The 25,795-nt window shown below is 44.9% G+C and overlaps 1 protein-coding gene across 1 annotated transcript in view; it reads left to right on the forward strand.

Annotated features, from left to right (window-relative positions):
- The first annotated feature begins 5,503 nt into the window (after positions 1-5,503).
- ubxn4 (UBX domain protein 4) overlaps positions 5,504-25,795 on the forward strand; it is a 64,350-nt gene continuing 44,058 nt past the window's right edge. The window contains exons 1-3 of the mRNA XM_055638642.1: positions 5,504-5,717; positions 24,014-24,116; positions 24,251-24,279. Coding sequence (XP_055494617.1) covers positions 5,636-5,717; positions 24,014-24,116; positions 24,251-24,279 — 214 coding nt within the window. The 5' untranslated portion in view covers positions 5,504-5,635. The remainder of the gene's footprint in view (positions 5,718-24,013; positions 24,117-24,250; positions 24,280-25,795) is intronic.

Below are 25,795 nucleotides of genomic sequence, written 5' to 3' on the forward strand. Positions count from 1 at the left end.
AATTGTAATTTATTTACCTATCTGTTACGGACTTACAGCATATAATACAATAATATTAAAGTTCTGATATTGAAAATATCCCATTTTTGAATTTTCAAGGCAGTCTGGGTGTTTATTACTATTTTCATCACAACGGTCAATTTTGTAATTAGCTACAATTAGGTAATTAACTAATTATATGCTTTAATTTCCGGTCATCCAAGTAAGATGTTTTTTATTTGTTTCAGAATGCTTCAATCTATAATAACTGAAAAATGTCATTCAGTTCTCTTAATTTTTTGGAAGGTTATGGGCTTTTTACTGTCCTCGATCACAGCTTTTGTGTTAAGTCAATGGAAAAGCAATAGGGAACAAGATGCTAATTTCCGAGTATGAAAATGGCCATAACTTTGTTTAATACTGAAGATATGAAAGTGAATTAGGTATCAAATTAAACTTCTTTTTATGCTTTATCTGATGGGATAAATTGCAGACTTGATTTTAAAAATCTCAAAATGTTGTAACATTGATAGAAAAAGGACCTGCATCTTGGAGGTCGAAGGTTAGGTTGTTAGCCAAGAAAGATAGACTTTGTTATCCCTCAGTACGGCAACATCAAGAACAATGTTGCTGTACTGAGGGATAGCCAAGTCTATCCCTCATTGCTAGCAGCTGATGGGAACCGGCTGTAAAGTGGGAAGCGGCTGTAAAAGGACAGCACTGCTGGGGGGGGAGTCCCTTTCAGAGCATGTGGGTAGTCTGTCCAGGGGTAAAATTGCGGGGAGGGCTGGAGCGTTGAGAAGGAGGGGGTCGGCCGGGGATCATCCAGCTCAAGAGCGGGTCAGCGGGCGATGGAGAACAGGACAGCGGGCGGTGGAGCTTAATCCATATGTCAGTGCGAGTAACCTCAATTGATCCCTTGTTCGCGCTGACAGGAGTAAGATCCACCGCCCGCTGTGATGTTATCCATCAGCCGCTGACCCACTCCGCTCTATGATCTTTGATCTTGAGCTGGTCCCCGCACTATTCAGATGGAGAGCACTGCCAGAGGTGAGCGGGCCGGCAGAAGGCGCTGAGATGGCAGTCGGGCCCGCTGTCCGGTGATGGAGGCCGCTCATTGGCGAGCTGCTTCCCTCCCCGGCCGCAATGTGGTGGCTCCGCGCCCGGAATGCCGCGGCAGCGATGACTGAGTGAGTTACTAGCATGAACCCAACCCCCTCCTTCTCAACGTTCCTGCCCTCCCCGCAACTTTACCCCTGGCTAGACTCCCCACACGCTGTGAAAGGAACTCTCCCCCGAATTGTCATATTACTCACGACACGTAACTCATTTATAATTATTTATTTATATTCTATGAAAAATTTTCCCAATTGGGCCCCGCACCTCCTAAGGTTGGTCCTGACTGGAACACTATGTTCAAAGTGAAAACAGACACCAAAGTACTAGTTGAGAGAAAATTAGTAATGTCCTTGAAAATTACTAATTTGTGAGTGTATTGTGACCAGGTTTAAGAGTGGATTTCATTGCATGTAAGGAACCATCAATCTGGCCTTTTGTTTTAATCCATACTCCTGGATCTTAACTGAAAACCCTAATTTGAGACATGTGTCTTTATGCACACATATTTCCAGAAATTGATGCATTGTGTTACCAGGCAAAGAACTCATGAATACTTGCATTGATCTTCCTTCACACTTCACCATGGTTTCCCCGTTCCAAATACACAAATATTAAAAATTCTCTCACCCTGTAGAAAGGTTAAGGACTATCCAAAATGTCTTTCTTGTGTTGGCACCATTACAGTCTGCTGTATTTTTCTGGTGATTTTGTTATTACTGTGAAAATCAATGCAAACAAAATATACAGAGGTCAAGAACTGTAAGCAGATAATACATGCTTGAGAGGGAAGAAACAAAGAAGAATTTTTGTTGAAGATGATTAGGCTCCACACTTACAGTGCCCTCCATAATGTTTGGGACAAAGACCCATCATTTATTTATTTGCCTCTGTACCGCATAATTTGAGATTTGTAAGAGAAAAGCATCACATGTGGTTAAAGTGAACAGTGTCATATTTTATTAAAGGGTATTTTAATACATTTTGGTTTCACCATGTATTGACCTTCATACCCCTCCCACCCACCCCATTTCACAGCACAATAATATTTGGGACACATGGCTTCACAGGTGTTTGTAAATGCTCAGGTGTGTTTAATTGCCTCCTCCGTGCTGGTATAAGAGAGCTCTCAGCACCTAGTCTTTCCTCCAGTCTTTCCATCGCCTTTGGAAACTTTTATTGGTGTTTATCAACATGAGGACCAAAGTTGTGCCAATGAAAGTCAAAGAAGCCATTATGAGACTGAGAAACAAGAATAAAACTGTTAGAGACATCAGCCAAAACTTAGGCTAACCAAAATCAACTGTTTGGAACATCATTAAGAAGAAAAAGAGCACTGGTGAGTCTACGAATCGCAAAGGAACTGTCAGGCCAAGGAAGACATCCACAGCTGATAACAGAAGAATTCTCTCCATTAAAAAGAAAACAACCAAAACACCTGTCCGACAGATCAGAAACACACTTCAGGTGTGAATTTGTCAAAGATCACCTCATGCAGAAGACTTCAAGAACAGAAATGCAGAGGCTACACTGCAAGATGCAAACCACTGGTTAGCCGCAAAAATAGGATGGCCAGGTTACAGTTTGGCAAGAAGTACTTAAAAGAGCAAGCACAGTTCTGGAAAAAGGACTTGTGGACAGATGAGAAGAAGATTAACATATCAGAGTGATGGCAAGAGCAAAGCATGGAGGAGAGAAGGAACTGCCCAAGGTCCAAAGCATACCACGCCATCTGCAAAACTCTGTGGTGGGCAAGTATGGTTGCTGAAGGTACTGGCTCACTTATCTACATTGATGATACAACTGCTGATGGTAATAGCATAATGAATTCTTAAGTGTATAGACACATCCTATCTGCTCAAGTTCAAACAAATGCCTCAAAACACATTGGTCAGCGGTTCATTCTACAGTAAGACAATGACCCCAAACATACTGCTAAAGCAACAGAGTTTTTCAAAGCTAAAAAATGGTAAATCCTTGAGTGGCCAAGTCAATCACCCGATCTGAACCCAATTGAGCATGCCTTTTATATGCTGAAGAGAAAACTGAAGGAGGTTAGCCCCCAAAACAAGCATAAGCTAAAGATGGCAGCAATACAGGCCTGGCAGAGCATCACCAGAGAAGACACTCAGCAACTGGTGATGACCAGGAAACGCAGAATTCAAGCAGTCATTGCATGCAAAAGATATGCAACAAAATACCACACATGACTACTTTCATTTACTTGACATTGCTGTGTCCCATACGTTATGGTGCCCTAAAATGGGGGGACTATGTATAAACACTACTGTAATTTCTACATGGTGAAACCAAAATGTATAAAAATGGCCTTTATTAAAATCTGACAATGTGCACTTTAACCACATGTGAATTTTCCTATTGAAAGGGAGTGGGTGTTTAAGCTGTCAGGACATTTTATTATTTGCCAAAATATACATCTCAATAGCATAATGATAGAAGACTTACTTTTCCACACACCACTCGTAAGTCTGGAGATTTTTTTAATGATAAACTTCAGAAGCATGTTCTTTTTGCATGTAAAACCCCACTTCAGAACTATGGGCGATTTAAAAAATTTACAGCCAGATTTATCACTTCTGAGACTTTTTAGATGCCAAAGGAATCAAGAAAAAACACAAATAATGCCTTACTGTTGATGAAATGCAGTGAGCAAGCGCGATAATTCCCAATATTTTAAATTTCGATATCTGCACGGCCAATGTTCGCCAAGCACTTTAGCTGTTTTTGTCCCTTCAGCTCTCGCTTCTCTTTACCTTCATTTCGTTTCACTTTTGGAATTCTGAAGTTGGGTACATGTCTCTCACGCTTACCCCGACTTCCACAATTTTTTACTGCACAAAAATTCACCATTTTGGCGTTTTTTAACAGGTAGGAAAGTACGCGTTTCGTGTATTAACAACATATACCGGAAGCTGCGATGTCCTCCAGATGGATTGAGCAGCTCCGTGCGTCAAGCCCTATGACTCGGTGACCTTACGTGAAACCCCCCTATAGGGTGATTTCACGAAAGGTCACTGGAGCGTAGATCCGCACCCACGTGACCGAAAATCTCAACTGGAGTACATGCTATACATCCGGTACATGTTAGTGAATGGGAAAACACGCACTTTCCCACCCGTTAAAAACATCGAAAACGGCCAGTTTTTGAGCTGCAATTTACTGTGCCAGTCGGGGTGACCGTGAGGCACAGCTACCTAGATTTACAGTCCAAAAAAAAGATAGAAACTAAGGTAAATTAAAGAGGGAGCTGAAGGTGCCAATCCAGCGGAAGTGAACAGCGGACATTTGCCGTGGAGATTTAAAGGTCCAAAATAGCGGGAATTATCACGTTTGCTCGCTGAATTTCATTGAAAGTAAGTCAATAATGCCTTACTTTTGATGAAATGCAGCGAGCAAACGCGATAATTCCCGATATTTTGGACCTTTAAATCTCCACGGCAAATGTCTGTTAAGCACTTCCGCTGTTTTTCCACCTTCAGTTCCCTGTTGTAATTACCTTACTTTCTATCTTTTTTTTTGCCTGAAAATTTAGGTCGCTGTGCTTCACGGTCACCCCGACTAGCACAGAAAATTTCAGCTCAAAAATCGGCCGTTTTCCATGTTTTTAACGGGTGTGAAAGTGCGTGTTTCCACATTCACTAACATGTACCGGAAGTGACATATGTCCTCTAGTTAAATTTTTCGGTCACGTGAGGGGGGATCTACGCTCATTTGACCTTTGGTGAAATCACCCTATTGCCTTTCTTAAATATTGCACAGATGTTTGCTTCCTTCCACTGTCGTGGTAGTGACACCCAATCACCCATTCCTATCCTGCTGAGTTACTCCAGTTTTTTTGTTTCTATCTTTGGTTTAAACCAGCATAGCTCTGCAGTTCCTTCCTACACAAAAACATAAGTTTGTCCCACTGGTGCCAAACCCCGCCTCTGGCGGATGATGGATGGACGCTGGCCCCGCCCCCTCTGAGAGCGGATGGCTACTGGCCCCGCCTCCACGGGGTGATTGACGTACCGCCGCGCTGGGGGAGACGACCGGACGTGGGCCCCGCCCCCCGCGGTTGATGACCGGTCGCTGGCCCCGCCCTCTGTGGGTGATCGACGGTCACTGCATCCCGCGGATGCTGGTCGCCGGCCACGCCCCCTGTGGGTGATCGACGGTCACTGCATCCCGCAGATGCTGGTCGCCGGCCACGCCCCCTGTGGGTGATCGACGGTCACTGCATCCCGCGGATGCTGGTCGCCGGCCCCGCCCTCTGTGGGTGATCGACGGTCACTGCATCCCGCAGATGCTGGTCGCCGGCCACGTCTGTGGGGACGACGGACCTGCCCCCCCCCCCCCCCCCTCGGATGATGGTCGGACGCCGACCCGCCCCCCTCGGGTGATCGACGGATCCGAAGGCCATTCCGTCTGGTGTAAGATCGTCGCGTCATTGCTTTTGTAAACCGCAGACGGTGGAAAAGGAGAAGAAACATTCGGCTGGGTTTGATCTACGCGAAGAAACAACGAGAGTGTCAGGACAATGCGCTGGTTCGAAGGCACCATCCCCGCTGCCATCACATTAGCCAAACAGAAGAACGCGGTTTTTATCGTGTTTATCACAGGTACGGACTCAGGCAGGTGGGCTGAGGCCTAGCTGGAGGGAAGCCTCGTCATTCCGGCCTGAGGCTGCCCTTACAGCAGGACTAGGGACCGGGGCCGACACGTCATCCCTATGGATGCCGTTGAGATTTTTAATCAAATCAATTCCAGCAGGATTTCATTTAAAAACCGCATGCGTAGCAGAAACTTAACGAGAGGGGTAATGCGCCATTGGCATATCTCAAAGGTGCCCTGGAAGTAATGTCTGGAAACGCAGGAGCTGTAGAGAGCTCAAAATCAATTGTGAAACTGTTGTTTTGACTAAAATGTTGACCCTGTTATCAAATATTCCCGGTGACGATGGAGAATTTGAAGCACAGCTTTCGCGGAGAAGTCACCCGTCCAGCAGATCTAAAACAAATATATAGAGCTGTGTGTCTTTCTCTGCAGAAACTGTACGATGATATATTTGCATAGTATCATGGCCGCAGGTGAAATTAAAGTTTGCCAAGTTACTTTTTTTTGTGTTAAGAAGATAGCTGCTCCTTTTAAACTGTCTTTTCAGCCTCGCCTGGACAGAATGTAATATTTTACCCAGAGCCTTTTCATGAAAGGGGTCAGAGGTTATGGGTAGAAGGCAGGAGAAGAGTTAGGAGAGAGAGAGATAGATCAGCCATGGTTAAATGGCGGGTAGACTTGGTGGGCCGAATGGCGTAATTCTACTCACTTATGGGTCGGCTTTTGTCAAGTTAGTGTGCCAGGTATAATTATGCTTCAGGTTGCATCCACTCCACAAAAAAACACCTTGTCTCTTAGAACAGATTAAAAAGTTTTAAATTATGAATTATGAACCCATATTCGCATTAATGCAACATATTAAACTGCTGTTTGTTGTGTAATGGGACTGTTTCAAGTTCAATTGTTGAGCTCGATACAATACAATAGAACTTTATTTATCCCAGGAGGGGATACCACACGTCATAAAACACAAGATTCATGAAACATGAAATTAAAGTGACGAGCGTAAAGGACTGGGGATGTGCAAAGATTAGGGAGAGGGGGGGGGTCAGTCTACTCCACGACAGAAGGGGAGGAGTTGCACAGTTTGATAGCCACGGGGAAAAGGGATCTCCTTTTCTTGAGCTTTTCCTGATTTTGAGCTAAATGCAGCTCCTGGATTTCCACAGACATGGTGACAGAACAATATGGAGTTTTGCTCTTTGGGTAAAAAGTAAGGAGAAAAAGAGTGATGTTTGCTAGAAACCAGGCATGTGCCGTCAGGGTAGGCAAGGCTACCCTGACTAAAGTTATAAAATGGTTATTATTAAATATATATAGTAAAGGCACGGGAGAATGATGCCTACCTAAGAGATCGATCTCTTAGGTAGGCATAATTCTCCCATGCCTTTCATCCGCAGTACATGTAACACACAAAAGTATGTGCAACTCGCGTACCGTCGACGTTGCTTCAAGCCTCCAATGACAACGGTCTATAAAGGCAGCTGAAATTCTGCGTGCATGTGCTGTGCAGCGTACTGTGGAAACCCTTCTTCAGACTGATGTCGGGAGGGGCGGGAAAAAGAATGGAAGAGGCGGAGACAGTAGGCTGTGGGAGAGCTGGGATTGGGAGGGGAAGAAGGGAGAAAACAAGGACTACCTGAAATTTGAGAAGCCAATGTTCATACCGCTGGGGTGTAAACTACCGAAGCAAATATGAGGTGCTGCTCCTCCAATTTGTGGCGGGCCTCACTCTGGCCATCGAGGAGGCCCAGGACAGAAAGGTCGGATTCGGAATGGGAGGGGGAGTTGAAGTGCGGAGCCACCGGGAGATCAAGTTAGTTATTGTGAACTGACTGGAGGTGTTGTGCAAATCGATCGCCAAGCCTGCACTTGGTCTCACCGAGGTTGATCATATGCTGAATAATCCAACCAGATATTTGTTTGGAAGTGGAAAGAGAATAGTAGAAATTGCATTCATTGCAACGTGTAAAAAGAGATGAGATACTGTATTGTAATTTTTCTGCAGGTCATTGTGGTATATATCATGATTTCATTGGTGAACATGTTTAGTTTGTGATTTTATTTGAAGCAGAAATAATATGTGAATGTTTCATTGATCATAATTCCGACTGGTAACTACGCACTTCGTCCGAGCACATTATCGCACGCGCCATGCAAGCCATCTTAAATGACCACCTAAGCTGTCATTTGGCCACCTAAAAAGCTGCCGAGGTGGCCCGGCTGGCAACGGGAAAAAATTTAAGTGAGAGCCCCGATAATACACAACATAATTCAACACAGACATCCACCACAGCATTCTTCACTGTGGTGGAAGGCAATACAGTTCAGACAGTCCTCCTCCCCCTTGTTCACCCGTGGTCAGGGCCCTGACCCTCCGAACTCGCCGCTACGGATGGCCCAATGTTCAAGCCCTCTGGTTGGGATGGTCGGAACGCCGACGTCGGGACAGGTCGAGCACACCCTGCGGCCCAGAGCTCTCAAATCGGCCACCTCCTTACCGGGGACCGCGGCTTCGACTGTTGTAGGGCGGCGGTTGGAGCTCTTCTCCGGCGGCCCACGGTGAGGGATCGCCCGCTCCACAATGAAAGGTCTGCTACAGGCCTGCTGCCAGAAGCTCCACAGACCGAGGCTCCAAGATGTAGGCCGCAGGCCAGCGGTCGGAGAGCTTCTCCGGCGACCCCTGGCAAGGTGGTCTGCGATGTTAAAAGACCCCACTGTGCCGCTGCTGAAGCTCTGGGCCCTACTCCGAGAAAGGCAGCACCAAACCAGCTGTAAGTCCGCGAGGAAGGGGGCGAAGAAGGAAAAAAGTTGCATCTCCGTCGAGGTAGGTGCCTGAAAACGGTTTCCCCCTATTCCCCCCCACCACCCCCCACACAAGACATACAGAGAAATACTAAAACATACTTTTGGACATATTAAAAAAAACAAAAAAAGTTGAAACAACGAACCGCTGCAGACGAGGCAGCCGACTCGCAGCGCCACTGGAAAACTCTGGTTCTAGATTCCCCTAATCTGGTTAAAAGACTGTTCATTTACTCTGCTTATTCCTCTCATGGTATTATACACCTGTATAAGATCACCCTCCATCCCGCTTCGCTAAAACCTGCTCAACGTCCTCCTTTTGCTCAGTCTCTCGAGTACTGGCAACACCCTTGTAAATCTTCTCTGCATTCTTTCCAGCTTGACAACATCTTTCCTGTAACAGGGTGACCAAAACTGAACCAATTTTCCAAATGTGCCCTCACCAATATCATTTACAGCTGTAACATAATCTCTCAACTGCTATACTGAATGCTCTGACTGATGAAGGCCAATTTGCCGAAAGCATTCTTGACCATCCTATCTACCAGTGATGCTTATCTATATTAAACAGTATTTAACAAACTGCTTACATTTGACAAAAGTATATTAAATTTACTCTCGGTCCAAAATCAAGGGTTATTGAGGTCCTCTATGGGTCTTTGTAATTGAAATGTAAATTACTGCAAAATGTATGACCTCGTGTTTGTTCATATTGAAATCTATTTGCTACAGTTTTACCCTTTTGCTAAAATGTTTTAAATTTTTGGATCTATTATTATGCTCATAATACCATTTTCTTTGTGTCATTGGAAGACTGGGGCATTTTATTTTTTATCCCATCATCCAGATATGTAATAAATATATCTAATCTTACTGCCTTTAAATCAAGCCGCTGCTAGTTTCCTGCAATTCAGTAGCTGCAGTTTATCCCAATACAATAAATCCTCGATATAGTGAATGGTGCCCTTTATTGCCAATTGGTTGCTATTAGCGAGTAAGGTATTATCATTGTATAAGTTGAAAGAGCTTCAGACTTACAAAATTCTTAAGGGGTTGGACAGGCTAGATGCAGGAAGATTGTTCCCGATGTTAGGGAAGTCCAGGACAAGGGGTCACAGCTTAAGGATAAGGGGGAAATCCTTTAAAACCGAGATGAGAAGAACTTTTTTCACACAGAGAGTGGTGAATTTCTGGAACTCTCTGCCACAGAGGGTAGTTGAGGCCAGTTCATTGGCTATATTTAAGAGGGAGTTAGATGTGGCCTAAGTGGCTAAGGGGATCAGGGGGTATGGAGAGAAGGCAGGTACGGGATACTGAGTTGGATGATCAGCCATGATCATATTGAATGGCGGTGCAGGCTCGAAGGGCCGAATGGCCTACTCCTGCACCTAATTTCTATGTTTCTATGATGGTTGATACACCAAAGAACACAGTGCTGGAATATCTCAGCAGGTCAGGCAACATCTCTGGAAAACGTGGATAGGTGAGTTTGGTACCCATCTTCAGATTGATTCGGTCTGCTAGGTTACTCCAGCGCTTTGTATCGTTTTACCTTGAAACTAGGTGCGATACTGTTGGTTTGCACCAGCGAGCCCTTCACTGGTTGATGTGGCTGTTATTAAGGCTCACGTCGTAGCCCCCAACAGGATGCACTTTCTTAAGGCTATTGTCAACTTTCTTTGTCAGCTTCCCCCCTCCACTGCTGTCGACGCTCCCCCTCCAATGCTGCCACCGCCTCCTCCACCTCCCCCCGCAGTCACAACATTTTCCAAAGTGAATATGTCAACGACTCAAGTCAAAATCAAGTGAGTTTATTGTCATGTGTCCCTGATAGGACAATGAAATTCTTGCTTTGCTTCAGCACAACAGAACATAGTAGGCATTTACTACAAAACAGATCAATGTGTCCATATACTATAATCCCCTCGATGGAAGGAAGGTCCGAGCCGATGATGGACTGGGCAGTGTTTACTACTTTTTGTAGTCTTTTCCTCTCCAGGGCGCTCACGTTGCTGTACCAAGCCACGATGCAACCGGTCAGCATGCTCTCTACTGTGCACCTGTAGAAGTTAGAGAGAGTCCTCCTTGACAAACCGACTCTCAGTAATCTTCTCAGGAAGTAGAGGCGCTGATGAGCTTTCTTGATGATTGCATTAGTGTTCTCGGACCAGGAAAGATGTTCAGAGATGTGCACGCCCAGGAATTTGAAGCTCTTGACCCTTTCAACCATCGACCCGTTGATATAAACGGTACTGTGGGTCCCCATCCTACTTTTTCCAAAGTCCACACTCAGTTCCTTGGTTTTGCTGGTGTTGAGGGCCAGGTTATTGTGCTGGCACCATATGGGCAGTTGCTCGATCTCTCTTCTATACTCTGACTCATCCCCATCAGTGATACATCCCACAACAGTGGTGTCGTCAGCGAACTTGATGATGGAGTTCGCACTGTGACCGGCTATGCAGTCATGAGTATAGAGAGAGTACATCAGGGGGCTGAGCACGCATCCTTGAGGTGCTCCCGTGCTGATTATTATCGAGGCTGACACATTTCCACCAATACGAACAGACTGTGGTCTGTGAATGAGGAACTCGAGGATCCAATTGCCGAGGGATAGAAACATAGAAAATAGGTGCAGGAGTAGGCCATTTGGCCCTTTGAGCCTGCACCGCCATTCAATATGATCATGGCTGATCATCCAACTCAGTATCCTGTTCCTGCCTTTTTGAGAGGGAGTTAGATGTGGCCCTTGTGGCTAAAGGGATCAGGGGGTATGGAGAGAATCAGGGGGTATAGCCAATGAACTGGCCTCAACTACCTTCTGCGGCAGAGAATTCCAGAGATTCACCACTCTCTGTGTGAAAAAGGTTTTCCTCATCTCGGTCCTAAATAATTTCCCCCTTATCCTTAAACTATGACACCTTGTTCTGGACTTCCCCAACATCGGGAACAATCTTCCTGCCTCTAATTCCCCTTAAGGATTTTGTAAGTTTCTATAAGATCCCCCCTCAATCTTCTAAATTCTAGCGAGTACAAACTGAGTCTATCCAGTCTTCCTTCATATGAAAGTCCTGACATCCCAGGAATCAGTCTGGTGAACCTTCTCTGTACTCCCTCCATGGCAAGAATGTCTTTCCTCAGATTAGGAGACCAAAACTGTACGCAATACTCCAGGTGTGGTCTCACCAAGACCCTGTACAACTGCAGTAGAACCTCCCTGCTCATATACTCAAATCCTTTTGCTATGAATGCGCAGAGACCCAGTTCTGCGAGTTTGGTAACCAGCTTGGAGGGGATGATTGTGTTAAATGCTGAGTTGTAATTGATGAATAACAGCCTGAGATATGAGGTTTTGTTGTCCAAGTGGTCCAGAGCGGAGTGGAGAGCCAGCGAGATTGCATCCACCGTTGATCTGTTGTGGCGGTAAGCGAACTGCAATGGGTCCAGTTTTTGTCGAGGTAGGAGTTGATTTGCTCCATGATCAACCTCTCAAAGCACTTCAACACCACCGGTGTTAGTGCCACTGGTTGATAGTTTCCGGTGGGCAGTGCGACTCGCGTCGCAGCGGCCTCTGCAGTCCGTCTATCTTTTTATTATTTTTTGTCTTGTTTCAATGTAGTTTTTTTTCTTTTGATGGGGTATGTGTGGGGAGGGGGGTGGGGGTGGGAAACTTTTAAAATATTTCCCCTGCACGGAGAACCCGACCTTTTCCTTGTCGGGTCTCCGTTGTCGTTGGGGCTGAGCAACTCCAGCAGGAACGACCTAGGGCTCCAGTCGCGGAGCTGCGGACTTTACTCACCATCGTAGAGCTGGCCGAGTTCGGAGCGGGAAGAGCGTTGGTGGCGCGCTGCTGCGACCTGACCCCGGAGATTCGGAGGCTCCAACCGCAGGTCTGGTAGACAGTAATACCGGGAGCCCGCGGGTCACTGCTGGGAGACTGCTTTTCGGGGCTTCCGCAATGGCGACTTCTCCCGCCCGAGTTGCGGGGTTGAAGAGTACCTGGAGCAGGGCCTTACATCACCGCCCCGCGCGGCTTGGAATGGCTGCGGGACTTTGCTAGCGCCCGCCGGGGGCTCCAACAACAAGACCCGGAGCGTGGCCTTGCATCACCCGGTGCGGCGTTAATGGCCGTGGGACAATTACCATCGTCCGCCGGGGGCTTTGACTCTGACATCGGGAGGGGAATGGGGAGTGCAGGGGAGAGATAAGTTTTTGCCTTCCATCACAGCGAGGAGGAGATGCGCTGTGAAGGATGTCTGTGTAAATTGTGTTGTGTCTTGGGACTTTTTCTTGTGTGTATGACTGCAGAAACAACATTTCATTTGAACCTCAATGAGGTTCAAATGACAAATAAAATTGTATTGCATAGTCATTGAGGCACGTCACCTTACTCTTCTTGGGCACTTTAAAAGGGCACATAATTGATGCCCTTTTAAAGCAGGTGGGGACCTCAGAAGTGAGAGGTTGAAAATGTCCGTAAAAACTCCAGCCAGTTGGTCCGCACAGGTTTTTAGAACACGACCGGGTGTACCATCAGGTCCAGGCGCTTTTCGAGGGTTAACCTCTCTGAAGGATTTCCTGACATCGGCCTCTGTGACTGAGACTGAAATACCATCACCGCAAATGGGGGCTCGGGAAGGCACATCAGTATTCTCCCTATCAAAGCGTGTCTAAAACGCATTGAGCTCGTCAGGGAGTGATGTTTCGATGACTCCCGGGGAGAAGGAGGTGACGGCGGTGGAGGGGAGAAGCTGAGGGGACAATATGATGCAGACAGGAAGAAGCAGCAGTAGGTGGGAGAGGATGTAGCAGCAGCAGGTGGGAGAGCAGGAAGCCCCACGGTGACCAAACTGAGGGGAGGCAGCCTGTTGGAGGTGGTGGCCTGAAGAAAGTGCTGTCCCCAGGGCTACTAAGTGAGCTGCAACAATAGCCGTATCAACTGGACTATGCAGTAGGTGAAGAAAGGCTTGCTGGTGCACCTTGTGAACCGGAGGTGGTGTTGGAAGCCGGAGCTGGAAGCAGAGGGGAGACGGTGCGACCCGAAGGGTGGCATGGGCAGGCCATTCCACTTAAACCAGAACCCGTTATAAAGGGGTCCATTAAAATGAGAGTTTACAGTATTCTGTTATTTCCTGCTCAACTACTTGTTGTTAAACAATGTGAAGCATTTTATGAACGCATGATTCGCTAAGCATGATTGCTCATGTATAAACTCATGGTTAGTTTGTTCAGTCACATTAATATTTCACAAATTTTTTTTGCTCGATATTAAACTGATTGACTTACTTAAGTCTTGAAAAGCTTGAGGAAATAAATTGCTATTCTGTACTTGCTGGAGACTACAAAATGAGTGGTATTGCTATTTAACTTTCTCTGGTCACGAAGCTAATGCAAGCAATCAGCAGTTGGAATAACTTTCTCCTCTGACAAGACAGGTCAAATGACTCCCACAGTCACTGCAGGCCAGCTGTGCATGGCTTCTTGACAAAATATAAATAATTTCAGCGTTAAGTCAAGGATCAGTTTTTAGATGGCTCAACAGAGTCAATAATCTGAATGGCTTACTCTGATTCTGAGATCACTATGAATCATCAGATGAACTTGCAAATCATGAAGGACTGTGAATGATGTTCTGTTAAAGACGTTGCTATTAATAAAAAGGCCAATAAATATTTGACTTAAGAAGTTGTTATGCTCCTAATTTAAACAGATTCACGGTCTGTTTGTACCTCCTTCCTTTCTGATTGTGATAGTACCACTGGCGTTTATTGTAACTACCACCAAGCCCCTTGGTGCACAGTGTATTTAGAAATAAGTTACAGTGGTGCAGCAGGCAGCATTGCTGCCTTGCCTCTTGAGTGGATCTAGGTTTGGCCACATGTACTGTCTCTGGAATTTGCACATCCTCCTCATTACTGCTCTGGTTTCCTCTCACATCCAAAGATATATTGGTAGGTTAATTAACAACTGGAAATTGCCCTTTGGTGTTTGTGTCAAAAATTAAATTAAAAGGGGGACTGATGGGTTTTACGGGAGATAATAAGTTGCAGAGCGACAGGAAAATACCAAAGCTGGAAAAGGACACTTGGGATTACACTTTTGGAATGGATCATAATATAAATGGCTGTTTTTAGTGGAAAGGCACAGATTAATTGAGGACAGTTGACGTTGATTTCTTAAGGGATAGCTGTGTTTGACCAAGTTGATTAATTTCTTAAGGCAGTTATAAGCAAGATTATTTCATTAATTTAACAAGTTTTGTGACCAGATCTTTCTCAGTGTGCTGGTCCAGAAACAAACAGCCATGTAATCCAAATGAGAGTGGAAATTGGGATCTACAATTGTCTCAATATAAATCAATTGGAAATTTGGGCAGACAAATGGCAAATGGAATTTAATCTGCACTAATGTGAGGTGGTGTATTTTGGGAAGGTGAAAATAACCAGTAAATTACATTACCCTTAACACCATTAATATACGACTTCAGTTTGGGGTGCAAGTCCAAAGCTCCCAGAAAGTGATAACACTATTACACAGAGGGTGCTAAGTGATTGAAATATACTGCCTGGGGATTTGATAGAAGCATACACGTTAACAGCATTGAAAAGGTATTTAGACAGATGAGCAGGCAGGGATTAGAAGCATACAGGTGCTCCCCGAGTTACGATGCCTCGACTTGTGATATTTTGACTTTACGATCGGCAAACGCTCAGCAAAGGCAACGAGCAGCATGTCACTTCCGGTCACGCGATCGCAATGTATTAAATGCGTTTTCGACGCGATATTTTCTGTTTACGATGGGGCTATCGGAACGTAACCCCATCGTAGGTCTAGGAGCAGCTGTATAGATCTTGTGCAGATGTATGGGTTTGGTGTAAATTGTCATCATGCACAGACATTGCGGCCAATAGACCAATTCCTGTATTCTGTCATGTGTTCAATGGCAGAAATCAAGGAATAGTGATTGGCAGGTATTTTTATGACTGGAAGAGTCTACATGGCTTAATACTCGCTGGTGTAGTAAATACTAATGATTTAGACTAATGTAGGGGGCATGATATAGAAGTTTGCACGTAATGCAAAAAAATAGGCTGTATAATTGACAGAAGGAATGCACGAGACTTCAGGAAGGTATTGATAAACTATTCCATTTCATTAGTTGGACTGTTAACAAATGGGCTTTAATCCACAGAAGTGTGAGATAATGTTAGGAGGTGCAATGTGGCAAGAAAATGCACTATAAATAAGTGGATGCAAAATAGTGTGAGAAATGAGGGATCTATCTTTACTGATTCTTAATGGTAGCTGGACAAATAAAGTGTCAAAAAACACATTATTCTTTCCTTAATGTGTAGGAAGGAATTGCAAATGTGGTTTAAACTGAAGATAGACAGAAAAAAGCTGGAATAACTAAGCGGGACAGGCAGTACGTCTGGAGAGAAGGAATGGGTGACATTTCGAGTTGAGACTGAAGGTTCTTGACTCAAAACGTCACCCATTCCTTTTCTCCTGTCCTGCTGGGTTACTCCAGCTTTTAGCGTCTATATTCTTTCCTTAATGGTGGACTTAAATGAGCAGGAAGGTTATGCAGGAAAAAAATTCCCGATGTTGGGGGGGAGTCCCGAACCAGGGGTCACCGTTTAAGAATAAGGGGTAGGCCATTTAGGACTGAGATGATGAAAAACTTTTTCACCCAGAGAGTTGTGAATCTATGAAATTATTTGCCACAGAAGCCATGGAGGCCAATTCACTGGATGTTTTCAAGAGAGATTTAGCTCTTTGGGCTAAAGGAATCGAGTGATATGGGGGAAAAGCCCGAACGGGGGTACTGATTTTAGATGATCAGCCATGATCATATTGAACGGCTCGAAGGGCTGAATGGCCTACCCCTGCACCTATTTTTCTATGTCTGTTGGAATTGCATGCAACTCTGTTTAGAAAGTTTGATTGCATGGAATTCTGCTTTATGTGGTAGGAGAAGAATTAGGCCATTCAGCCCATCAAGTCTACTCCTCCATTCAAACATGGTTGATCCATCTCTACCTCCTAACCCCATTCTCCTGCCTTCTCCCCATAACTTCTGACACCCGTACCAATCAATAATCTATCTCTGCCTTAAATATATCAATCAATCAGAACTTTATTGTCATTCAGAAATACATCAATAATGCAAGTCTGAACGAAATTTCGTTGCATCTGGCTCCCCGCGCAACATAAAATAACAAAAGGATAAAATGGATAAAAAGATAAAATGGATAAAATAGATAATAGTGGAGGCACATTACATGGCATGCAAGAGCTTGATGGCTCGGGGGAAGAAGCTGTTGGAAAACCTGGCCGTTCTTCTCCTTATACTACGATATCTTTTGCCCGAGGGCAGCAAAGTGAACAGTCCATGATGAAGATGTGTGGGGTCCTTTATAATACTGCTAGCCTTAGACAAGCAACGTTTGCACGCAATGTCCCCGATTGAAGGGAGAGAAGTCCCGATGATTCTTTCAGCCGTCCTCACCACTCTCTGCACGGACTTCCAGTCGGAGGAATTACAGTCCCCAAACCAGACAGAGATGCAGCTGGTCAAAATGTTCTCTATGGTGCCCCTGTAGAAAGTGGTGAGGACAGGTTGGGGGAGGTGAGCTCTTTTCATCCGGCGCAGAAAGTGCAACCGCTGCTGCGCTCTCTTAACTAATGATGTGATGTTATCTGACCAGGTCAGACTGTTTGTGATCTGCACCCCCAGGAACTTAGTGCTACTGACCAACTCCACATCGCTGTCATTAATGTGAAGTGTTGTGTGACTGTGCCGGTTTTTCCTGAAGTCAACGATGACCTTTGTTTTGTCGACATTCAGGATCAGATTGTTCGTGTTGCACCAGTCCACCAGTTGTTTCACTTCCTCCCTTTAAACCAGTTCATTGTCGTCCCGGATAAGGCCCACCACTGTTGTGTCATCTGCATACTTCATTATGTGGTTTGCAGGGCTCTTGCTTAACTTTTTTTCCCTGTTGCCAGCCGGGCAACCTTGGCAGCTTTTTTAGGTTGCCAAATGACAGTTTAGGTGGTCATTTAAGATGGCTTGCATGACGCGTGCGATAATGTGCTCGGCCGAATTATGTCGGAATTATGGTCAATAAAGCATTCACATATTATTTCTGCTTCAAATAAAGTCACAAACTAAACATATTCACCAATCAAGACATGATATATACCACAATGACATGCAGCAAAATTATAATACAGTATCTCATCTCTTTTTACACGTTGCAATGAATGCAATTTCTATTATTTATTTCCACTTCCAAACAAAAATATGGTTATTCAGCGTATGATCATCCTCGGTGAGACCAAGCGCAGGCTTGGCGATAGCTTCGCACAACACCTCCACTCAGTTCGCAATAACCAACCTGATCTCCCAGTGGCTCAGCACTTCAACTCCCCCTCCCATTCTGAATCCGACCCTTCTGTCCTGGGCCTCCTCCATGGCCAGAGTGAGGCCCAATGCAAATTGGAGGAACAGCACCTCATATTTTGCTTGGGTAGTTTACACCCCAGCGGTATGAACATTGGCTTCTCCAATTTCAGGTAGTCCTTGCTTTCTCCGTCCTTCCCCTCCCATTCCCAGCTCTCCCACAGCCTATTGTCTTCGTCTCTTCCTTTCTTTTTCCCGCCCCCCCACCCCGCCCGACAGCAGTCTGAAGAAGGGTCTCGACCCGAAACGTCAACTATTTCCTTCGCTCCATAGATGCTGCCTCACCTGCTGCGTTTCTCCAGCATTTTTGTCTACCCATTCACACAAGTTCTGTTATCCCACTTTCCTCACCCACTCCCTGCACATTAGGGGCAATCTTACAGAGACAAGTTAACCTACAAAGCCAATGCGTCATTGGGATGTGGGAGGAAACCCACACGCTTGCAGGGAGAATGTGCAAATTGAACACAGACAGTGCCCGAGAACAGGATCGAACACAGATCTCTGGAGTATGAGGGAGCAAGTCCACCAGCTGTGCCACCTATATTTTATTTTCCAACACACACAAAATTATACGTTGATAACTTTGGTTACTTAAAAAAAAATGAAACTATCCATTTTCAGTCTTAAATCTCTTAAGTGACGCTATGTCCCCCTTTACAGCTACTGTATGTTTTAATTCAGTTCAAGGCTATTGGGGCAGTACATTGGCCATAAATCTGCTGCCTAAAATTGCCCGAGACCCGGAATTGATCCTGAATATGGGTGCTGTCTGTATGGAGTTTTGTTTTCCCGTTTATAACATTGCTTACAGAGTACTATGTTGACATATTCTGTTGTGCTGCTGCAAGTAAGGATTTCATTGTTCTAACTGGGATGTGAGAGCATAAAACACTCTTGACTTATGTCGCTGATGTGTGGGATGGAACTAGAGTACGGGTGATCGGTGGTCGGCGTGGACATGATGGGCCGAAGGGCCTGTTTCCATGCTGTATCTTTAAATTAACCTAAATCCACTAAAACCAAAAGAAAAATAAAGAAGGGGTTCTACCCGAAGCATCACCCAATTTTTTTCTATCCAGAGATGCTGGCTGCTCCATGGCGTTCCCCCGCACAATTAAAGCATGGAATAGTCTTCACCCTACCTTGGGTATCAACCAGACTCAACTAAATTTAAGGTAGCTTTTTTTCCCCCCCAAGAACCCTTTTTTAGCTTAAGTCCAAGAGAGTTTTATTGTCATGTGTCCCAGATAGGCCAATGACATTCTTGCTTGCTGCAGCACAACAGAATATGTAAACATAATACAGAACAGGAGATAAAAGTTCAGTGAGTCTATATACTATAGACCATATATATACACGATAAATAAACAGATAAAATGAAATAGGCTGTTATTTTTCAGAGTTTGGAGTTTGGTGGTGGTGGGTCCACCAGTTTAAATTCCATTTCGAGTATTTTTGAAGGACCAGGAAAGCAAGAAGCAAGAGTTACTCCAGGGAGTTACTGCAGCTCCAGGGAGTGATTCTGCGTTGTTTTTCAGAGGTCGCGGTGAGGCAGCAATCGGACAGCAATGGCGGCCAGAGCTCCCACAATGTAAAGGGAGGGAGAAAGTGGCCGACGCCGACCAGTTGCCGTGACAGTGCGCATATGCAGGGCCGCACATGCGCACAACCACGGCCGATGATGTGCTCGGCGGCCGGCCGTGCCGAGGGAGACCCGAGACCCGAGCGGAGAGCTAGCACCGAGCAGAGACCTGAGAGCTAGCGCCGAGCGGAGAACCGAGAGCTAGCGCTGAGCGGAGACCTGAGAGCTTGCGCCGAGAGCTAGCGGAGAGCCCGGACACGGATGGCGGGTGGGTGTCCCGGTTGCTTGCCAAGCAGGGGCAAATGTCATGGCTTTTAGGTTGCCCGGCGGGACCTTAAGTTGCCATTGGCACCCAGGCAACCGCTAATTTCGAGCCCTGGGTTTATACTAAACCTGGCACAACAGTTGTGGGTCATCAGGGTAAACAGCAGAGGAGTCGGGACGCAGCCCTGAGGGGAGCCGGTGCTCAGAGAGATGATGTTGGAGGTGTTGTTTCCAACCCACTGGGGTCTGTCAGTGAGGGAGTGAATATCTACTGACTTTGCCTTCACATCCTTCTGTGGCAGAGAATTCCACAAATTCACCACCCTCTGACTAAAGAAATACCTCCTCCATCTCCTTCCTAAAAGAACATCATTTAATCCTGAGGCTACTCCCCACTCCTGGAAATATCCTCTCCACATCCACTCTATCCAAGCCTTTCACTATTCTGTACATTTCAAGGAGGTTCCCCTCATTCTTCTAAACTCCAGCGAATATAGGCCCAGTGCCATCAAACGTTCATCTTATGCTTGTCACACTATAGCATAGGCCTGATTTCAAGTCGAGTTTATTGTCCTATGCACCCACAGTGAGGTACTGTGACAATGATAAATTTGCTTGCAGCCACATCACAAGCACAGACTCAGACAACACCCAAATCATGAATTATACATAAATTGTATATATAAATTATTCAAGTGAGAAGAAAAATACTGCAAAAGTAAAACAAGACATCAGTTCAAAGACACAAAATTAGAATATGTTCATGGTTGTGCAAGAGGTTGTATTGTTCCATTGCAGTGGTAGGATTAGCACTGTGCAGGTCAGTTGAAAAACTTGTAGGAAACTAGCTATTCCTGAACCTTCTGGTGTGGGAATTCAGACTTCTGTATGTCCTGCCTGACAGTAGCGGCAAGAAGAGGACATGGCCTGGATGGTGGGAATCATGGATGATAGACACTGCCTTCTTGTGGCAGTGCCTTATGTGGGTGCTTTCTGTGATGGAGGTGATAGTGACCATGATGAATTGGGCTGCGTCCACCATTTACTGCAGCCTCTTGTGTTCCTTTATGTTGAAATCGTTGTACCAGATCATGGTGCAACCTGACAGGATACTCTACAGTGGATCTATGGAAGTTAGTTGGTCATGCCAAATCCCTTTCAATTGGAAAAACTGCAGATTACTTTTACAGAGATGGTGGAAAAACTAAAAAGTTGCAGTCAAAAGTGTTGGATATGCTGGCTTTTTCTTTCGAATTGAACAGATCGAGGGAGATTTAATATGGAGTGCATAAGATAATGAGGAGCTTATGGGGAGTGCATATGATGGACCTATTTTCCTTGACTGCAAGGTTTACAGCAAACACTAATAGAGAAAGAATGTGAGTTATAGGGGGTTTGGAATTAATTGCCTGAAAAAACAGTATAGGCAGAAACGCACACGTGTAAAAAGTATCTGGAGGTGCATTAGAAGGCCATAATTTGAAGGACTGTTTATATAAAGCTGAAATGTGGAGTTAGGCTGGAGGCAATTTAGCCCAGTGAGTGCCGTGAACATGATGGCCTAAAAGACCCACACCTCCCGTACACTGTTCTCTGGGACCTATTTTCCTCTTCTGCTGCCTCTCGTGCAAACTCCACTCCTTATCATTGGTATCTGTGATTTTAACTACTTTGACATGGAGCTTCCAAGTTCTCACCCTAGATCTCATGTTAATCTTCATGTTTTAAGGTGCCATTTAACCCCCATTATTCTCAATGAACTTCTTGATGCAGCCTTCTTTACCTGAGTATTAATTTCTATCTGATTGTAAGCATTTGAAGCACATGTTAACTTCATCCATTAATAGTGCATCATGGTTCCAAATGTTGTTCAGCAAAACAAGATCACCTAACTTTTCCATTTTATACCGATGATTTTCCAGCATATTTGGGATAAAATGATTTAGCAAGCAGAATATTTTGCGTCCCTTGTACTGACCAATTCTGGCAACAGAAATGATGCAAACACATTCGACATACTCCTGAAGGAAATGCAATAGACAATAGGTGCAGGAGTGGGCCATTCCGCCCTTCGAGCCAGCACCGCCATTCAATGTGATCATTGATCATCTCCAATCAGTACCCTGTTCCTGTCTTCTCCCCATATCCTCTTTAAGACCCCTATTTAGCTCTCTTGAAAATATCCAGAGAACCGCCTTCTACGCCCTCTGAGGCAGAGAATTCCACAGACACACAACTCTGTGTGAAAAAGTGTTTCCCCATCTCCGTTCTAAATGGCATACCCCTTATTCTTAAACTGTGGCCCCTGGTTCTGGACTCGCCCTACATCGGGAACATGTTTCCTGCCGCTAACGTGTCCAAACCCTTAATAATCTTATATGTTTCAATAAGATATCCTCTCATCCTTCTAAATTCCAGAATATACAAGCCCAGTCTCCATTCTCTCAGCATGTGACAGTCCCGCCATCCCGGGAATTAACCTTGTAAACCTGCGCTGCACTCCCTCAATAGCAAGAACGTCCTTCCTCAAATTAGGAGACCAAAACTGCAGACAATACTCCAGGTATGGTCTCACTAGGGCCCTGTACAACTGCAGAAGGACCCCTTTGCTCCTATACTCACATTTCCTTGCACTGATATAGATATAGATAAATTAATTGCTTTGTGGTCTTTAATTGATTTATGTGCTTATGCTGGCTCAGATGCTGCCATGCACAGTTCCAAATTGTGAACAATTTTTGGATTTGTTGCGTATAACATGACTTGGTTTTTTGAGAGGTTTGTTACATTGCTGGCAGGAGAGTGGGGGAGGGGACGAGGAGAGGATTGTTGTTTAATGTTATTTAAACAGATAGAGGGAGAGGATGGGAATAAGGAGGGAGAGGGGTTACGGAAGAAGAGACGGATTGACTGAGAGTAGGGGAAAGGAGAAGTGAGGGAAAGAGAGGGGAGGGGAGGAGAAGGGGAAAGAAGACGGAGGGTGAAGCGGAGGGGTAAGGAGTGCACGGGGATGAGGGAGAATGAGCCGCGCCTGCGCAGTTGGGGGCTATGGGTGAGTGGTGGAATATTGCGCTGGGGGAATGGGTTGCATTGGGGGATCGGGTGAGTGGTGTAAACGGGTTGCGTTGGGGGAACGGGTGAGTGGTGGAATATTACGTTGGGGAACGGGTTGCGTTGGAGGACCAGGCCTCCCATGGGGGCTGTGGGTGAGTGGTGGAATATTACGTTGGGTGAATGGGATTGCGTTGGGGGACCAGGCCTCCCGTGTGACAGGGACCACTTGTCTGGTTATTATTAATATATAATATATTACTAAAACTCTCATCTTGTTTGTTTGTACCTGTATTTGTTCCCGAAATACAGCCAAGACGGTACATGACAGCGCGACAATTTTAGGCCCACCTTACTCACCATTGTCCTGCGGTGTGTAGTAGCAAGTTTCATTCAGATTGATGTTATATTTTACAAGTTATTGACATTTTAAACTTTAATAAATGGGAAGGAAGAGGCAGTCCCACTTACCGGCCGCGCCTGCGCAGTTGGGGGAGGGTTGCTGTGCCTGGTATCCACGCGTGCGCAGTGGGGGGAGGGTTGCCGGGCCCGCTGCCATTTTCAGGTCGTCATTTTGACTCGCGTCACAACGGAGATCTCTGACGTCACAACGGGGATCTCTGGCGTCACAACGGGAACCCGTCAACCGCGCCTGCGCAATTGGGGGCTATGGGTGAATGGTGGAATATTGCATTGGGTGAGGGGGACCCTATGGGGCTGCGCTTGGTCACTTGGCAGCTGCGTCTGCGCAGTTGGAAGGGTGTTGCTGTGACTCGCATCACAATGGGGATCTCTGGCGTCACAACGGGAACCCGTCAGCCGCGCCTGCGCAGTTGGGTCCATGGGTGAGTGGTGGAATATTGCATTGGGGGACGGGGACGGGGACCCGTCCTTCACCTTATTTTAGATTCATTCCTAGTTTTGTTAAAATTGGTTGTACTCGTGTTAAGTATGATTTAATGGTAGTTTTACATTTAATGTTTTAGGATGCGCTCAAGTGTAATATTAATCTGATTTATCAACGCCCATTCTGTTCAGTAAAAATATAAAACATGGAAGTGGTAATGAACTGCATATCTCACAGAAATAGTGTCTGATCTGTTTTGAATACTAATCATTGTTATTTTTAGGGGATGATGAACAGTCAAGCCAGATGGCTGCATTTTGGGAAGCTGAAGGAGCAGAAGAAGCAACTGCAAACTCTTTTGTTGCAATTAAGATAGACGCTAAAAGGCAAGTGTCCCACATACAGTTTGTCAAAGGATAGATTGTTGGTTTTTATTTTTTTAACTGATATTTAGATTAATTTTTATTTTAGAATATCTCAATGCAATTATAATATTTGATATCTTTTATTTTTCCTACAGTGAAGCATGTATGCAGTTTTCTCAAATTTGTATCCTTTTACTGTTCATCTGTTCTCGAAAGTGAAAGTAGTTTGCATAGAAACACTTTTAAAGCTTGTAAATTCAAACCTGCCAATACTAGGAAATGACATAGACAGGATTTATATTAGACAATCATCACATTCTGTCATGATAGTCCTATGTTTACTGAAGTCACTTGATACAGAAAACAAGAACGTTATAAATACAGATATCAAGCTGAGAAAAAAACCCTCTTATTTGCACATTTGCACACAGGGACGTCAGTTTTGTCCCTTTTTCCATTTCCCTTGACTAGGCTATTTTCTCCTCTACCATTTTGTTGCTCCCATGGTTGTTGACATTTTGTGCTGTGAAAACTTAAGGAAAGAGGCTTCTGTCTCATTTGTCAAAGTCCACCATTGGTGAAGAAATTGTTTTTAATTCTCCAAGTCCAAGAAGTTTAAGAAAGATCCATGCAGCAAACGGACCTAGAGGTGCTCTGGCACTTATTAAAATAGCTTGTCTCAATGTTTTTGTCATGGACAACCTTGATGTAATAATTTAATTTCTAAGGAATATACTTTTCATAAGGTTTTTATTTCATTGTTACAATATTCAGGGGATTCCCAGGTTATGGAAGATGTGATTTGCAGAAATTCAACAATAGGCAAATTCTCCAATAATTATTTCAAGAATTTTTCAAGGCAGGAAAATTGGTTGATCATTGGCCAGCATTGACTCAGTGTGCTGAAGGGCCTGTGTCCATTCTGTATCTCTAAATTAATTTCATATGTATTTAATTTGTTATTTTCTTTTTAACATGGTGGAAGTTTATGAAATGGCTATATTTGAGATGTGAATACCATAAGTGGTTGTTGTACTATCAGATAACTGTAGAGGAGGTTTTATTGATAAATATATACAGTTTTATAAATAAAACACTTTTTAGTTTTAAACGGCCTGACTGGTGTCAAATAGATTGTTTGGAAATTGGTCTGAAGAAGGATCTCAACCCGAAACGTCACCCATTCCTTCTCTCCAGAGATGCTGCCTTATTGAGTTACTCCAACATTTTGTGTCTATGTTACGACTCCCGAATGCAGGTACTTCAGAGCCGCGTAACACAAGGCAAAAACCAGGTTCAAGTTCAAAAATAGTTTTAATTATACAATGGAACACAAACCCCAAACCTGATTTAAACAACCCAGTCAGGGATATGGATGAACTGACAAACAATTTAACAATGCTCCAGCCAGCCACGTGATGGACCGTCGAACCGGAGACTCTAAAACCTGCCCAAAGAGATATAACCCTGAAACAAAATACACGAAAACACTAAGGTCAGCCCTTATCCGTCCCAATTCAATATTTGTTACCAAGGAATGGTGAAAGTACACAAAGTTCTATGCCATGTGGCCAGGCCTCCCTCGGCCCACACCAGCAGTCTGCTCATCAGTCAGGGTCGATGAAGAAGCGAGAGAATCCTGGGAAGCTCTGGTATTTAAGGTTCAGGTGAGTCACCCGTCACCTGACGCAGCTTGGCCA

The sequence above is a fragment of the Leucoraja erinacea genome, chromosome 7, assembly GCF_028641065.1.
Source record: "Leucoraja erinacea ecotype New England chromosome 7, Leri_hhj_1, whole genome shotgun sequence".
Classification (NCBI taxonomy): domain Eukaryota; kingdom Metazoa; phylum Chordata; class Chondrichthyes; order Rajiformes; family Rajidae; genus Leucoraja; species Leucoraja erinaceus.